This window comes from Loxodonta africana, chromosome 19, assembly GCF_030014295.1.
Source record: "Loxodonta africana isolate mLoxAfr1 chromosome 19, mLoxAfr1.hap2, whole genome shotgun sequence".
Taxonomy (NCBI): domain Eukaryota; kingdom Metazoa; phylum Chordata; class Mammalia; order Proboscidea; family Elephantidae; genus Loxodonta; species Loxodonta africana.
Window position 1 is genome coordinate 23,556,401 of NC_087360.1, and position 17,683 is coordinate 23,574,083.

The following is a 17,683-nucleotide window of genomic DNA, read 5'->3' on the forward strand; positions in this document are numbered from 1 at the left end:
GGGTGAGGGTACAAGGTGTGAGGCGGCCAGTGGCTGGCAAAAACATCCAAATCCTGACTCCTTCCACTACAGACTGCTCTAACCAACCATGACACACTTCCCCTCTGAGCCACAACACTGCCTCAGAATCCTTCTCAACACTAAAGGCAGCCACTACCAGGATCAGCAGGAGAAACAAAAACTATCTGCATCCTTGACTCAGCCCAGGACTTCCAATTAAACAATGAGGAAACTGAGGCCCAGAGAGTGAATGTGATTCACCAGGGTCACCATCAGAGGCCAGGCCAGGATGAGAACACAGTTCTCCAGGCCTGAAGGCATGGCCCTTGGAACTCAAAGGCACACCTCTTAGGAGCAGAGGGTTGAGCTGGAGTCAACCAACCAACCGCCATCAAGTCAACCCTAATCATGGTGACCCCATGTGTGTCAGAACAGAACTGTGTTCCACAGGGCTTTTAATGGCTGGTTTTTGGAAGCAGATTGTCAAGCCTTACCTCTGAAGTGCCTCTGGTTGGACTTGAACCTCCAACCTTTCAGTTGGCAGCTAAATGTATTGACTATTTGCACCACCCAGGGAGTTCTCAAATGTAGAGCCACCAGGAAACCAGTGCTGGAGAGGAAGCGACCAAACGGTCACCTTGGCGCCCAAGGATCACACTTGAGAGCAGAGCCTTCCACAGCTGTTTCCTGAGCCCCTACTGTGTGTCAGGCACAGCTCTGGACCAGGTTCTCAGCAGGGAATACAACAGATGGGAGTTCTGCCCTCCTAGAGCTCACACTCAGGTCTGGGAAAGACAACAGGCAAAACAGGACATGTACTATACAGTAGGAGATACTGGGGCGAGTGCACAGGAGAAAAAACAGAGCAGAAGGGGTGCAGGAAACATGAGGGGGCAGGGTGTGGTTGTAGGTAGAGGTCTGTATGAGCCTCAAAATGGAAACACAGAATTAAGCTTGGAGGCCCTTCTTCTAGACCCCCAAGAGGTGTAGCCCCAGGTGTGAGAAGCATGCGTGAGAAGAGTTAGCTTCAAGGATGAGGCTGGCCTACCGTGGGGCTGACCAAACATGAGCACACGGCCCCTGCAGCACTGGGGACACCAGCCCACCATGAGTGTGCAGCCCCTGCAGTACCAGCAGACCAGGGACACTGGCCCACCGAGATCACGCAGCCCTGCAGCACTGGCAGACCTAGGGACATGAGCTGGTGGGGCAAGAAAAGCAAAGTAATTCAAGGCCAAAACAGAGGAAGTGCAAAGATGGCTGATGATAAGCCATGCTCCCCTATGCCAAGCCCAACCAGTGCCAAACCCACTGCCCCAGGAGGAAAGAAGTCCTTTGAGCCCTAAGGGATGTGGCCCCTTCAGCCCCTCATTTAGAGAAAAAGAAACTGGGGCCCAAAGGGGAAGTGATTGGCCAACACCAAGCAGCTCTAGGAGCTAAAACCTCCCACCCACCCCAGGAGCTGCCTCTCCCAGCAAGATGCAGTGAGAAAGGAAAGTGCTGGATGGAGAAGGATGAGGGCTTCATGCAGCCACCACCCCTGCCCAGAGCTGGGCCACTGCCAGGCTGGCCTCCAGCACAGCCAGACCACCTTCCTGGTGACTAGCCGGGGGATGGAGCCAGACCACCCAGGAAGAAGGTGGGCCGCCCAGGGAAAAGGTGGGCCACCTGACCACCCAAGTGGAAGGTATCCTCTGTGCAAATGCCCGTAGTTCTGGGGAAATGGCACGTCAAGTCCACTCTCCACTCAGCAGCCAGACTTCTCCAGCAGATTCCCAGGCCAGGCTTCCTGGAACCTGTCCCTGTAGGTCTCCATGTCAGGGCCTGACTGAAGTAGGGGTCACCTGAAACGTTTGCTCGATGGCCTTGTTTCTGCCCACAGCCTGCCCACACACACAGGACAAGGTGCGTGTCCAGCTAGAGGCTGTGGGAAGGCGCGCAAGCTTGATGCTGTCTGTATAGCCCCTCCCTGCATGGGACTTTCAGCAGCCTCGCTCCTTAGCACTTTTTGACGGATTCTCCAGGGACATCTCTCAGAGAGTTATACCTTAATTTAGAAGCAAATAATTCAAAATGAAGTGACATGGCAGGTTCCTCTGAACAGAGTTGATGCCATTGCCATGTGGCCCTGCCCTCCAACTACAGGACTGGCCCTGCCCACACCCCAAGGGCTTCTCTGCAGAGGGAGAGCCCAAAGGCTCAGAGCTGGGGCCACTGGGGTTGATGGGTAAGAAGTGATATTTCACTGTGGGCAGTTTTGGCTTGGGCTTGGGGCTCCCTGGGTAGGAGGCCAGATGAGGCTCCACAAGCCCACCACCCATAGGGGAAGGAGATACATAGGGTCAGCAGCCCTCCACAAGTGGCCTAGGCTACCTTCAAAGTGTGTGCAGTCCCACGGCCAAGGCTTGGTTTAATGTGCTGCTGTTGCCAGCGTCAAAGTCTTAGTCATTTCCAACAAAGGCCCCACAAATCATGTAGCTGGCCCTGCTCACGGCCTACGCTTGCAGCTCCTCATCCCATAGTACTGTGTTTGACATAGGGACCTCCTCTCGGATCGTCAACTGCTTTTCTGGGTGCTCCTTCTCAACTCTTCGGGTCCCTCCATTCCCAGCACTCCCAGGTCTCCATCCCCAGCCTCCCCTGCTCCTGACTGCCACAGTTGTTGACACCCACCCGGGTTTATAGCCGTCCTCCTCATCCCGCCTTCTTGGTCAGTGTCCACTGCAGCCTCCCAGTAGCTCAGGGCAAAAGTCTGTGCTGTCTGTGCCCTTTCTCTCCCCCTTGTGCTCGTACCCCTCCAGCAGCAGGCTCCCACTCCTCACAACCCCCTGCATCCACCCCGTCCAGCCCCATCCCAGTCTGTTCTCTCCCATGGGCCAGAGAAGTCTTGTAGACTGCCGATCAGATCTCACCCTTCTCTGCTGAGGTGGTCCAAGGGCTTCCCATCTCCCAGGCCTGGGAGCTACTTGACCTAGCCCTGCTATCCTTTCCCTTCCACCCCACCAGCTCCAGCCACTGGGCCTTCTGCCTCATTGTCTTCACACATGCTGCTCCTTTGCCTAACACAACCTCCCACCACTTCTTCTTGGCATGCACAGCGGTCCAGAAACCCCCTGTATTTTTCTCCACAGTGTTAATCACCTGTTTGTCAGTAAGTTTGTCCCCGATGATGTGAGTGCCATGAAGGTGACACCACACTTGTCCTCCTCCCTGCTGTCTCCCTGTACCTGGCATGACACCAAAATGTGAGGGGCATGGCTAAATTTTAGCTCAACAAATGAGTGAATGGACTATGCAGGCTCCGCAAGGAGGGCTGATGTGACCTCCCACAGGCTCCAGGACTCGTTGGACAGCCTCCATGAGGTTGTCTCTGCAGATAAAGCACCGCCCCTGTTGTGTAGACATGTGGAAGGAGCCTGGTGCGTAGGGAGACCCCTCCTGTCAGTGTGGACATGTGAAGGGAGCCTGGCATGTAGTAAGGAGACCTTTCCTGCTGGTGTTGATGTGCAGGGGGCCAGGCATGTGGGGAGACCCCTCCTGTTAGCATGGACGGGGAGGGGGCAGGGCATGTGAGGAGACCCGTCCTGCCAGCATGGACAGGGAGGGGGCCAGGTACATGGGAGACCCTCTGTCAGAGTGGAGAGGGTGAAGGCCAGCACATGAGGAGACCCGACCTGTGGCCAGGTCTTGTGACACTAGACTGGAGCTCCCCCTTTGCCTCACTACCCCATGGGCGTGAGCATCTGGGTACTCCCATGATCCCCTCCCATCTGTGAGGCTCCGACCCTCCTACCTGAGGCTGGCCTTTGGTGTCACCCCGATGCCATGTCCATTCCCTTCGTGATCCTTTCTGCCATGCACATCTCTTGCAGGCCAACCCAGGGGCTCTGTCACCCTGTTTCCTTTCTGGAGGCTGGGGGAGCTGCATTCTACTCCCCTCCCCATGAGTTCCACAAGCCTGGCCACGGTCAGCTGTGTGCATTCTAAGTCTACTGGGGTGAGCATAGGCTGCTCACAGGGCCAATTCTGCATTCTCGAGGCCAGGGAGATCAGGCCTACTGAGTCCCAGGCCAGCCGTCCCATCACCCCATGACACCACCCTCCGGGGTGGGGAGGTCCTCCATGGCCCTCCCCAGGCCCACGCCCATTACCCAGAAGCCCCTGGAATTGCCCTAGAAGCTCCTGAGAGCTCAACCAAGGCCCTCCTCCTGGGGCTCCAGGCCAGAGAAGCCTGGGCGCTGGGTCAGAGGGAGAATTCCCGCCCATGTAGCCCAACCTAGGGCCCCGTGCCAGGTCCCCAGAATGGGTCTGGACAAGGCAAAAGTTACATCCAGGAGTTGAGCAGCTTCATGGCGCTAGGCACAGACCACAAGCCCCACGAGGGCAGGCAGGCCTGCCTCTCGCTGCAGCAGCCCAGGCTTGGGCCTTGAGCCCAGTGTGTATCTATGCGGGTTGGGTGGAGGCAGGGCTGCAGAGATGAGTCAGACAGCCCCTCAGAGGGAGCCAACACAGCCCCTTGAGCAAGCAGCTCAGGGAAGAAAGTGGTCCCAGCCTTATTCCCTTCCTGCCCCAGAAAATCAACGTCTGCCAGAAGAACCCATAGGGAGGACTTTAAAGAACAAATGCCATGGCCTCAGCCTCCCTGGAAAGTGCCTGGGGGTCCTCTTTTCTCAGAGTGTAGCCAGGCCTCCTGCACACCCCTCAGCTCGCAGATGGACACCCTGGGCCTTCATGGTGACTGCTCTCGAATGTTCATGTCCCGGAGACCCTGGAGACATAGTCACTGGCTGAACAGGTAAACAAGGCAGGTGTTCCATGGCTACCAAGAAGGTGGTTGGACATTGCCCAAAAAGGATCAGGTTCCTGGGGGGCAAACCCCAGGGGGTCTTGAAAGTTTTGCCCCAGGCCCACCCCATTTCCTGGTTACAGAGCTGCCAGAAGCTTCCTTCTCTTCCGCAGATGAGGAGGCCGAGGTCTCCACTGGAGGAGCCAGGCTAACAAGCGAGAGGGCAGCTCTGTGTCCCCAGCTTCCCTTCAGTCCAAACCGGATGACCCCACCACCTTTCCCACCATACCTCAGGCTTCTTCAAGCATGCCCACTCCTGCCAAACCCGAGAACCCTCTCTGTGTCCCTTCCCCCATCTGCCTGCAAAGCCTACTCCAGCCATGCCATGCCCTTCAAGCACCAGCTCAAAATGTCCCCTTGCACATAGGCCCACCTGACCCCAACTGGGGTCACCTCCCCAGGTCAAGTGCTGCTCTTGGGCTGGGCTATGTGAGCAGGGCCACATCTCCCTTATGGCATGGTGAGTCAGTCCTAGGGAGACAGGACAGTCCACTCCCCCCTGTCCACCCAGTGCCTGGTCCTAGGGAGCAAGGGTTCAATAAATGTTTGTTTGACCGAATTCTGCCAGGAGCTTCCTCCAGAAAGAGTGCAGGGTAGTGGGGCCCGGTCCCCGGCCGGGAAATCACTGGGGCAGAGGAGCCAGTCAGCAGAGCGGGTGCCTCCCCAAGCCAGGCGGACCTCACTGCCAGGTGGGTTTCTCCATCTGAGACCCAGACCCCGGGAGCCCTGGGCTGACACTGCCCTCCCACCCATCCTCTCTTGTCAGAAAAGCCCTAGTGCCGGCCTAGCGGTTTCCTGCCGCCACCCCCCAGAATGCTCGGCACCGCCCTAATGGCAGGGCCTCTGGGTCCCCCGCAGGACACAGAGCCCCAGCCCCCACGCCCTCCCTCAGAGCACCCCCGCCGCCTTTTAAGGGAAAAACACCAAGCCGGGGCCAGATGGTCGATACTCAGCTCTGCTCTAAATGCCCCCAGGAACCTGCTCGCGGCAGGAGCTATGACCCCACACTGTGTCCGCGTCCCAAGCCAGGCCTCGGTCTCCGACAGGCCCCGCGTCCGCGCCCCTCCTCGCGCCCAGGGAGCCCCGCCGCCCTGCCCACCCTCCCGGGCCGACGTCACTGGCACCTGCACGGCCCGCCGCCCCCCGCCCGCAACCTGCCGCCCCCGAGGCCTTAACCCGGGCACAGTGGTCGCGCGGGGGGCTGGGGGTGGGGGCGGCAGGCGGGGACGGGGGCTGCCGCGCCCACGGCCAAGCTTCACCGCGCGCGGCCGCACACTCACCTCCGGGCCGGGCACCGAGCCTGCCGAGCTGCTCCGGGAGGCGGCGAGCGCGGGCCCGGCGCCCTCGTTCCGCACGACGCGGGCGGCGGCGCCGCGCGGGGACGTGACCGGACCGCGGGCGGCGCTCACGCACGGCCGGCCGCTCCCCCGCCCGCTCCCCCGCGGGTCCCCCGCCCCGCGCCGCCAGAGGAGGCGGAGCCGCGAGCGCACTGCGTTGCCAGGCCAACCGCGGGCGGGGTGCCGCGCGCCCGCCGGGCACCACGCGCCGGGCGCCGCCGCCCGCCACGACCGCCGGCTTGCGGCTCATTGGGCGCGGGCGGCTAACCGACGCTGCCGTGGGCCAATGGCGGCGAGCAGGGGCGGGGCCGCGGCTCCGCGCGCGCCGCAGTCCCGCACGCTCTGTCTGTCCGTGCCCACGATCGCGCAGAAGGCCCGCGCGCCCACCCGGGAGCTGGCGGCGCTCAGGGTCTGAGCTCAGCGTCGCCCCTCCCGAGCCCCGTGACCTGGTCGCCGACTGACCTCCCCGAGTTTGTCTTCGAAGTGGGGCTCGCGGCACCTGCTTCCCTGGACTGTCAAGACAATCCTGTTGTCAGCCTTCTGGACAGCCCTTGATTTATGGCGACCCCATGCACAACTGAAAAAAAAAAAACAAACCCAACCCGCTACCCTCGCCCAATCATCCCTATGATCCTTTGCGGCGTGAAACCCTTGTGATCCAGAGGGTTTTCATTGGCTGGTTTTTGGAAGTTGTTTGCCAGGCCTTTCTTCCTACTGTCGTAGTCTGGAGGCTTTGCTGAAACCTAGTCAGCATCACAGCAGCACACAAGCCTCCTTGGACAGATGACTGGTTCCTGCGCATGAGGTGCACTGGCTGGGAATTGAACCTGGGTTTCCAGCATATTTTTGTTAGGTGACCACCAGTCGGGTCCAACTCATAGTGATTCTGTGTAAAACAGAAGGAAACACTGCCAGTCCTGCCCCATCCCCATAATGATTGCTATGTTTCAGCCCATTGTTGCAGCCACTGTGTCAATCCATCTCATTGAGGGTCTTCTTTTTCGATGACTCTCTACTTTTCCAAGCATGATGTCTTTCTCCAGGGACTGGTCCCTCCTGATAAGAAGTCCAAAGTACGTGAGACGAGGTCTTGCCATCCTTGCTTCTAAGGAGCACTCTTGCCAACACCGTAATTAAAAGGCATCAATTCTTTTTTGGTCTTCCTTGTTCATTGCCCAACTTTCGCGTGCATGTGAGGTGATTGAAAACACCATGGCTTGGGTCAGGCACACCTTAGTTTTCAAAGTGACATCTTTGCTTTTCAGCACTTGAAAGAGGTCTCTTGCAGATTTGCTGAATGCAATATGTCATTTGCTTTCTTGACTGCTGCTTCCATGGCCGTTGATGGTGGATCCAAATAAAAGGAAATCCTTGACAGCTTAAGTATTTTCTCTGTCTATCATGATGTTGCTATTGGTTCATTTGTGAGGATTTTTGTTGAGGTGTAATCCCTACTCAAAGTTGTAGTCTTTGATCTTCATCAGTAAGTGCTTCAAGTCCTCTTTGCTTTCAGCAAGCAAGGTTGTGTTATCTGCATAATGCACGTTGTTAATGAGTCTTCTCCAATCCTGATGCTGGGTTCTTCTTCATATAGTTCAGCTTCTCGTATTATTTGGTCAGCATACAGATTGAATAAGTATGGTGAAAGGATACAACCCTTGATGCACACTTTCCCTGATTTTAAACCGCGAAGTATCTCCTCCTTCTGTTCAAACGACTGCCTCTTGGTCTATGTACAGGTTCCACCTGAGCACAATGAAGTGTTCTGGAATTCCCATTCTTCCTAATGTTATCCATAATTTGTTATGATCCACACAGTTGAATGCCTTTGCATAGTCAATAAAACACAGGTAGACATCTCTCTGGTAGTCTCTGCTTTCAGCCAGGATCCATCTGACATCAGCAATGATATCCCTGGTTCCCCGTCCTCTTCCGGATCCGGCTTGAATTTTCTGCAGTTCCCCTGCCTATGTACTGCTGCAACCACTTTTGCATTACCTTCAGCAAAATTTTACTCGTATGTGGTATTAATGATATTGTTTGATAATTCCACATTTGGTTGGATCACCTTTACTTGGAATGGGCACAAATATGGATCTCCTCTAGTCGGTTGGCCAGGTAGCTGTTTTCCAAATTTCTTGGCATAGATGAGTGAGAGCTTTCAGGGTTGCATCTGTTTGTGGAAACATCTCAATTGGTATTTTGTCAATTCCTGAAGCCTTGTTTTCCCCTCAATGTCTTCAGTGCAGCTTGGACTTCTTCCTTCAATACCACAGGTTCTTGATCACATGCTACCTCCTGAAATGGTTGAACGTCGACTACATCTTTTTGGCACAGTGACTCTGTGTATTCATATCATCTTCTTTTGATGCTTCCTCCATCGTTCAATATTTTGCCCATAATATCCTTCAATATTGCAGCTTGTGGCTTGAATTTATTCTTTAGTTCATTCAGCTTGAGAAATGCCAAGTGTGTTCTTCCCTTTTGGTTTTCTAACTCTAAGTCTTTGCACATTTCATTATAATACTTTACAGTGTCTTCCCAAGCTGCTCTTTGACATCTTCTGTTCAGCTCTTCATCCTTTCTTCTGTTCATTTTAGCTACTCTGTGTTCAAGAGCAAGTTTCAGAGTCTCTTCTGACATTCATTTTGGTCTTTTCTTTTTTGTCTTTTTAATGACCTTTTGCTTTCTTCATGTATGATGTCCTTGATGTCATCTCACAACTCTTCTGGTCTTTGGTCATTAGTGTTTAATGCATCAAATCTATTCTTGAGATGGTCTTTAAATTCAGGTGGAGTATACTCAAGGTTTTATTTTGGCTCTCGTGGACTTGTTTTAATTTTCTTCAGCTTCAACTTGAACTTGCATATGAGCAATTGATGGTCTGTCTGCAGTCGGCCCCGGCCTTGTCCTGATTGATGATATTGAGCTTTTCCATTGTCTCTTTCCACAAATATATTAATTTGATTCCTGTGTATTCCATCCTTTGAGGTCCATGTGTATAGTCACCGTTTATGTTGTTGAAAAAAGGTATTTGCAATGAAGAAGTCATCTTGCAAAATTTTGTCATGCCATCTCCGGTGTCGTTTCTATCACCAAAGCCATATTTTCCAACTACTGATCCTGCTTCTTTGTTTCCAACTTTCGCATTCCAATCACCAGTAATTACCAATGCATCTTGATTGCATGATCAATTTCAGACTGCAGAAATTAGTAAAAATCTTCAGTTTCTTCATTTTTGGCCTTAGTGACTGGTGTGTAAATTTGAACAGTAGTTGTGCTAACTGGTGTTCCTTGTAGGCATATGGATATTATCCTATCACTGACAGAGTTGTACTTCAGGATAGATCTTGAAATGTTCTTTTTGTTGATGAATGTGACTCCATTCCTCTTAAGTTTGTCATTCCCAGCATAGTAGACCACAGGATTTTCTGATTCAAAATGGCTAATTCCAGTCCATTTTAGCTCACTAATGCCTAGGATATTGATCTTTATGCGTTCTATTTTGCGTTCATGAAAATGAGGGCCTTCTTTCTCAAATTTAAAATGCTAATCTTAAAACTCTCCAGTGGTTCTTAGGCCAATGTCCCTATCCTACCCAAGGGCCACCCACCAGTCTGGCTGTTCCTGACCCATCCAGCCTCATGGCCTCCTTGCATGCTTCCTGGCTGTAGCCACACTGGTCTTTTCTGGATTCTTCTGATGCCTCACGCTCCCTCACACCCAGGGCCTCCTCCACCTGGAAGGTGCTTCTCTCCTGCCCCACATTGCTGGCCGCCATTTACATGCAGAACATGTGGAAGGCTTTGCAAACCCTAAAGTTTCACACAGGTGAGCCTGGTACAGCATAGGAGGGGTGCTATTTATCTCTGCTCCTCATATCCCCTCCACACTTCCTGCACATAGAGACTTTGGGGGTTCCTGGGAATCCTGGTCCAGGAAAAGTGGCTTTGGAGAAGCAGAAGGGAGCCAGCTCAGCCAAGGTCTGGGCCCTGTTGGCACATTTGGGGAGCTCATGGAAGGCACCTTAAGACAGGCTGCCAAATTCTGCTTTCAGTTTCAGGGGGCTAGGAACCCTAGAGCCCACAAGTGAGCCTTAGGCCAGGAGCCCCCCACTTCCCTGCTTGAAGGGCTCGGGCCAGATGGGACAAGCTATCAATGCTGCCTCTATCTTTTGTAATCTGAAGCTTTGTGCATCCAAGACTGTCCCCAGCAAAATGCAGATGAAGTGTCTGCTAACACCTTCATCATCACTTTACACCATCATGGTCAAATGACACAGCTCTCCCTGGTCCTTGAGGAGAAGTCTTGGCACTGACTATCCCCAGAGGTGGAGTGGGTTGGTGGTCTGAGCCAGGTCTGCATCAGGAGGCTGAGGTGAGGTACTACTCTTCTCATTGGCCATTGTGCTACAGGAGGAGGCTCATGAAGACCAAAGAAATTTGGCCATCAGCTGAAAGGCTGCTCTGTGTGTGTGCCCTCCACACCACCGGGCTAGGTCAGGCTGGGCCTCCCCAGCTGTGATACCAGGCTGGTGGCATGCGCAGACCCTGGCTTTTTGGTGGGCAGAAGTGAGAGGCAGTTGGGGTGAAGGGCAGGCCCAGGTCTGCTGTCCACATCTGTATGCCCTGGGGAGAGTTATTTCATCTGCAAGCCTCAGTTTCCTCTTCTGTCAAGAGGGGACACTAATAGACTGCCCTCTGAGGGTGAGCCTCAGGGGTAATGTATATAGGAAATACACACTGGCATGTGGTCAGAGATGGGTGAGGGCAGTTTCCCCTGTGGGGTCAGGGGTCAGAGTTGAGATGCAAGAGTGGTTTGACCCTACAACAGTCCATTTTGAGGTCAGAGGCAGACCCAGACCCAGCCTCCCTGGCCTGATTCTGGTGGGCCCCTCAAGTTTGGAGGGGTGTTTCACCCAGCATCCCTCCAATGACTGTGTTTGTTCACGTAGCAATCATTTCCTGGCCACCTACTCCACACAAGGCACAGGTCTAGGCACCTGGTATTTAGATGAGAAGGGGCAGACATCAGAATGATAATCCCACCACCATTGTTGTTGTCGTTCATTACTGTCGATTTGGCTCTGACTCATGGCAATCCCACGTACAACAGAATAAAACATTGCCCAGCTCTGCGTCATGCTCATGATGATTGGTATGTTTGAGCCCATTGTTAAGGCTATTGTGTCGATCCATCTCATGGACGGTTGACTTCGTTTTCATTGGCCCTTCACTTTACCAAACATGATATTCTTTTCTAGCAGTTGGTCTTTCCTGATGACATGTCCAAAAGTAAGTGAGTTGAAGTCTCGCCATCCTTCCTTCTAAGGAGTGTTATGGTTGTATTTTTCTAGGACCGATTTGTTCATTCTTCTGGCACTCTGCAGTATTGTAAAGCTCAGTGGAGGAGACCCATTGAGGCTCTGGGGCATACGGTGGGGGTCCTGGGAACTGGGATGACTTCCTGGAGGAAGAGACACTTGGGCCAAAGCCGCCACAGGAGGGAGATAGCTGGTCATGGGGAGTGGGAGAGAAGCACCTTCCAGGTGGAGAAGGCCCTTGTATGAGGCATCAGAAGAACCCAGAAAAGACCAGTGTGGCTGGAGCCAGCAAGCATGCAAGGAGGCCAGGAAGGTGGGGGGGTCAGGAACAGCGAGGCCGGTGGGTGGCCCTTGGGTAGGGTAGGCCTGAGAACCACTGGAGAGTTTTAAGATTAGCATTTTAAATCTGAGAAAGAAGGCCCTCGAGTTTTCATTTCATATTTATTCACAGTTGGGTTTGCCCCACAAACAATGTGACTTGTCCTAATTAAAAAAAAATAATAAATAATACACATAATTAAATCACAAAAAAATCAGTCAGCCCAGAGAAAATAAGGCAGAGCAGAGAAGAAACACGGAGTTTGATGCAGTGCTGGCTGCAGTCGTGGGATCACAGGGGAGAAGGTGGTGTTGGGAGGTGGCATGGTGGTGTTTAGGGCATGAGTAAGCTGAGGACAGAGATGTCCCCCAAGCAGAAATAGGCATAGGGTGGGTATCAGGGTGTCTGGAGCCCAGGGCATGAGGCCACATAGCCTTACAGCTAGATAGGTGGGTGGGCCACAATGAGGGTTTGATGGGCCCAGGGTGCCAGGCAGGCCTTCGAAGTTTAGGGACAGTGGGATGGGGCCAACACTGTCCTGAGTCTTCACTGGCTAGGACAAGATTGGGAGAGGACAGCTGGGGCTACGTGGTAGTAAGTGAAGGGGCCCTCATGGTTGGGCCCACTCGGCCCTTCATTAACCTAGCAGGGACAGCTAGTGAGGAGCTGCCCCAGGAAATAACCACGCCTCAAGCCATGGGCATCTGGACCCTCAACCCTGGGGCATCTCCCACCCATCCAATCAGGCCCCTAATGCCAGGCAAAAACACCCATGCTTCTCATCTCCACCCCTCTGCTCTGTCCCTGTGATACTCTCCCTTCGTGCATCCCAGAGCCCCGAAACCAGTTACCTTCAAGTGGATTCCAACTCCTGTCAAGCCACTGAGTGTCAGTGTGCTCCACAGGGTTTTTAATGGCTAATTTTTTGGAAGGTGATTGCCAGGTCTTTCTTCTGAGGTGCCCCTGGGTGGACTTGAACCTCCAACCTTTTGATCCCTAACCAGTTACCGTGGAGTCGACCCCAATTCCAGGTGCTCCCATGTGTGTCAGAGTAGAACTGTGCTCCAAGGGGTTTCCAAGAGCCCCGGAATTCCAGTGGATATGTGTGTCATCGTATCCTGTGTGGTCTATCCCAGGATGACTCTCTTACAGTTTTCCTGCTTCCTGAGGGTGGGAGTGGGGTGTCTCAATCACTGGAACACTAGCCAATGGCCTGGGGCCTGGCCTGTACCAGTGCCAATCTCTCCTGCTGGCTCTTCTCCGTCCCATCACTTGCCTGACTCCCCACACCCAGCCTCCACCATTCTCCTCGGCTCGTTTTCTTGGGGTCTGTGCGCTGCCCCCTTTCCCTTGAACAAACCATTGCAGATCTGGGTTAGTTTTAAATAGCCAGGTCTGAGATTCTCCTTTTAGCTGAAAAGCAGCAGTGAAGGAACTGGCAGAGAGGCATGCTCGGCACGCATTTTATTTTTACTCCTCTCCCTAGTCTCACACTGAACCCAGATCTTGGAGTGTAGCATTTCCAGGAGCCCACAGTGGATACCCATCTTCCATGTGACCTTGGGCACATGAGTCCCTCTCTGGGCTTCAATGCCCTCACCAAGGGAGGCAGCAGGCAGTCAGTTCCAGCATCCTGACTTTCTGACCCCCTGCTCCTGGAACCTTGGGCAGCAGCTCTGGCAGCAACCAACACCTGTCCTAGGATTTCCCAGGAAGCCCAGCCCTGGGTGCAAGGGAGGCCAAACCCTGATTTGATAACTGAAGCCTGGAATTTTCTCTCTCCATCTGCCAGCAAAGCCCATCTTGGAAGGTCAGCTCAAATTGTCACCTCCCACCATAAGCTGGGGAAGGGCTGGTCCAGGTCCCAGGTTTGGCTGAGTAGGACCCATGGCCAGGCAGGTGGGAGACTATGGGTAGATGCTGGTCAGCCAGGAAGATGCCTGGGGTGAGCACAGCCGGGGTAGGGGGCCCGCAGTAGCCTGGCCAGGTGTGGAGGACTAATGGGGAGATGCAGGGCTGCCAGGGGGAACTGGGGCCTGGGTTATCCACCTGTGGGGACCACAGACAGGTGCTGTTTGTATTCTCCCCTTTGCTCCCCAGGACCTTGTTTGTAGCTGGGCCTCTGCATGTGGCATTCAAAAGATGCATGCCGCACTAGGCTCAGACTTTCTGGGCCCACTTTGAAGGTCCTGTTCGCATAGCCCCCACCCACTACCCCACTGGTGTTTCCCAATCCCTTCCAGGTGAGCTCATTTTAATGAAGAAACCAGGCTCAGAGAGGTTAAGGGACTTGTCTAAAGTCACACAGCTGGGAAATGATACATTTAAGAGTCTGACCTGGACTTTCAGAACTTCGTGTATTAAACCTTGAAAAGCCCAGCAGTAACCACACTTGAAGCAATAGGAAACTCTTTGGTGTGGTGAATTCCCTGAAGACAAATGGCAGAGCTCTCTACTCCATCCCCACCCCTCAATGAGACTAAGCCAGTAGGCAGTGCCTACAGACACCCAGCGGCGGCGGGGCCGGGGGGGGGGGAAGGGGGGGGAGGGGAGTGGTGGTGCCGAAGCGCCAGGGGTGCCTGAGGGGCGCCTGGGGACATAAGAGGAAACATGAAGGGCAGGGGGAGCCTGAGGGGCGCTGAGGGTGGATGGTGGTGTGAGGGGCATAGGGGACGCAGGGAAGGCAAGGGGAGCATGTAGGGGGCGTGAAGGGCGGGGGAGGGTGTGATGAGGACATGAGGGGCGTGGGGGAGACTTAAGGGGGCGTAGGGGCGAGGGGGGCATGGAGGTCGCAGGGTGGGTGCGGGGGAGGGCGTGAGGGCTCGGGAGAGCGTGATGGATACAGGGGGATTTACAGGGGTTTATTTTTAAGGGGCAGAGGGGCATGAGCGGCGCGGGGGGCTGTTGTAGGGGGCGGGAAGGAGTGAGGGGCGCGGGGTGGGGGCTAGAGGGAAACGGGAAGGGGGAGTGTACCGGAGGCTTTGAAACCACCCGCGCCGCCTGGCCTTCCTGATCTCGACCCGTCTACGCCCTTTAAGGCCCGGGGGGGGGGGGGCGGGGGGGGAGGGCGGAGTGGGGAGGCCAGGTGGCGTTTCAAAGAGGGAATCCGGGTGTTAATTGGCTCGGGGGAGCGTTAGGCAAATTTCCCTGTCCCTCGCCTCTCCTGGGAAAATTAGCAGTAGAACTGGGAGGCACAGAGAGCGGGCTGGCTGCCCTTTGGGGCTCCAGCTGCTCGGGCCACGGGGCGGTGGGGCACTGGAGGCCGGGCAGGGGCAACAGATCGGGGGCGTGAGCGCTCCCTGGCTCATCCCAACGGTACCGCCTGCTCCGGCTCGGGTTTTCTAGGAGGGGAGCCGGCCTCACCGGCGCCCCTGCGCCAGGGTGTGGAGCCCCCTGGCAGCGGGGCGGGCCCTTTCAAGACCCGTCTGCCGAGTCTGAGAGTTTCTTGTCCCGTCAGGGCACGAGCTCTTAGTGTGTAGGATGCCGGCCTGCGCGGCCTGCGCGGCCTGCGCACCCTAAATCGAGGGCCTCAGACTCAAACCCAAACTCCACTTCTGGCCCCCAAGGGCTGGTCAGGCCTGTCTTGGAATCCTGGAGCAGGTGGGGGAGTTGCAGGCACCGGGGAAGGGGCGGCGTGGGGGCGTGGTGACTGCTTCGAGGCTCAGAGTCAGGCCCTCGCGCCCCCACACATCGCCCCTCTCCTGCATGACCACCACCCCGCCCACCTCGCTAGTGCTACCCGCTGCCTGCGCTCTTCCTGCCCTGCCATGCTGACCAGCCCGCCTGTCCCACAGGGGCCCAGGGCATTGTCAGCAGCGGCCTGATCCCCTCGCTGGTGTGGAAGCTGCAGAGGGAGGAGGAGGAGATCCAGCAACTCATTCTGGACACACTGGCATCCTGCCTGCGGGAGGACGCTGCCACCGAGGCGCTGGACCACCGCGTGGTGCCCTTCCTGAAGCAGAACCTCCTCAGCTCCAACAGTGACATCCGCAGCAAGGCTGCCCGCGCCCTCATGGCTGTCTGGTGAGGCCCAGCAGGGCTGCCCTGGGGGCTGCTGCCAGGCTCCCCTCACCTGCTCCGGCCCTGAGCGGAGGCCTGGGAGGGTAGCAGAACCTCTCCACTGGGGTGACCAGCCACCCAGTTTGGTCCCACATCCCAGGAAGCCTCTCGGTCCTGGCCAAATGAGGTGGTTGATCACCCTACTTTACATGAAGAAGGCCTGCACAGAACAGCTGATGGTAGTGATGACTCCCAGTGGTTAATATGTGCTTGATAAGTGCCAGTTTGCGACACTTGGGGAGCCCACCACCCTCATTTTTATAGCTTCATGTAATGTCAAGATTAAAGTGACCTAAAAAGTCACCTCACCCGAGTCCCCACCTGAGGGGGCTTCCCCACTGAGGTGCCACCCAGCTATGGCTGGTCCCACTTGGCAATGGCTGGTTTTACCCCTTGCAGTTCCTGACTGCTGAGGTAGGGTCAAACGAGCCTCCTATGGTTTGCACCGGAGGTCTCTGTCTCCCATTTTGGATCCATGGAGAACATGTTTAGTTTCTTCCTGTGATAGCTTAGGGCTCTAGGTGGTAGGATAGGGCCAAGGGGCTCCATCAGCCCCGCTCCACCTGAGATAGGTGTCTAGCTGCACAGGCTGTGCTCCTGAGTTGTCTTGAGTGTGCTGGTCAGGCTGAAACCACATCCCTGGGCCCCTCTGCACCCAGCGCCATGCTATGTCCAGACCTGGACCCTGGGGGTGGCCCACACAGAAGCCCTTACCCTGGAGTCCCCCTGGGGTGGTCCTGGGCCAGGCCCCCTGGAGTTCCCACTGTCTCCTCTCTGCCTAGCATCCCTCTTGAGGGCAAGAACCAGGTGTGGCAGTATGATGTGATCCCCATCCTGGTGCACCTGCTGAAGGACAGGACTGAGGAGGTGCAGGCCAATGCCGCTGGTGCCCTGATGTATGCAACCGTGACCACTGAAGGTGAGGCAGAAGGGGCTGCCTTGGGGTCCAGGTGGGCAGGGCAAGTGAGGGCTAGGCCTGGGTCTCTGCTGTGTGAGCCCTGGAGCAAAGTCAGCACACCTGGCTGCTGTGGTGGACTTTCCAGAATCACCCTTCTTGGTTCAGGGTCCAGGTGCTACCCAACCCACTGAAAAACCCTTCCAGGGAGTGGGGTGTATGTTTTAGATGTGGGTGAGGTGCAGGGAACTGTCCCCTGGGCCGTTAGGAATGGCTGTTGGTGGCCTGCAGGGAAATATGCAGCTCTGGATGCTGAGGCCATCACCCCACTGCTGGAGCTGCTTTGCTCGTCCATGAGCAAGGTGCGGCTCAACGCAATCAAGGCCCTCACCATGCTGGCGGAGGCCCCTGAGGGCCGCCGCTACCTGCAGGCCCACGTGCCCACCTTCCGAGTCAGCGAGAGGGATGTCAACCAAGCCGTGCGGCGGGCAGCCAACATTGCCATCAAGGTCATTGAGTGGAAGCCCTGAGCTGGCCCCGTAAGCTGCCTCCATGAATAAACTGGCCGATCTCTTCGTTTTGGGTCAGAATGGCTCTTCATGTTCTCCTCTCTCTCCTGCCAAAGGGTAAATGCCAGGCCTAAAGGATGGGTCCCAGCAGATGAGGCACACGAGCCCGGTGCCAGGATGTCCTGGGTATGGTGGGCAGCTGCAGGAGCGACTGCTCTCTGCTGGGGTTATGAACCAGGGGACAGGGCAGCCCCTCAACAGGTAGGACCCAAGGGCTGAACCCTCAAGGACAAGGGGGCGAGCCCCAGAAGTGGGGCTGGGGGAGGAATCCAGCTGGACTAGGTATAACCCCAGCTTCAGATGCTTGCTGGACGCTTGTGAGTCTGGCTGGCATG

The 17,683-nt window shown here is 55.6% G+C and overlaps 1 protein-coding gene across 1 annotated transcript in view; it reads left to right on the top strand.

Moving 5' to 3' along the window:
• RSPH14 (radial spoke head 14 homolog) overlaps positions 1-17,309 on the top strand; it is a 71,537-nt gene extending 54,228 nt beyond the window's left edge. The window contains exons 4-6 of the mRNA XM_064271954.1: positions 15,620-15,848; positions 16,667-16,803; positions 17,071-17,309. Coding sequence (XP_064128024.1) covers positions 15,620-15,848; positions 16,667-16,803; positions 17,071-17,309 — 605 coding nt within the window. The remainder of the gene's footprint in view (positions 1-15,619; positions 15,849-16,666; positions 16,804-17,070) is intronic.
• The last annotated feature ends 374 nt before the right edge of the window (positions 17,310-17,683 follow it).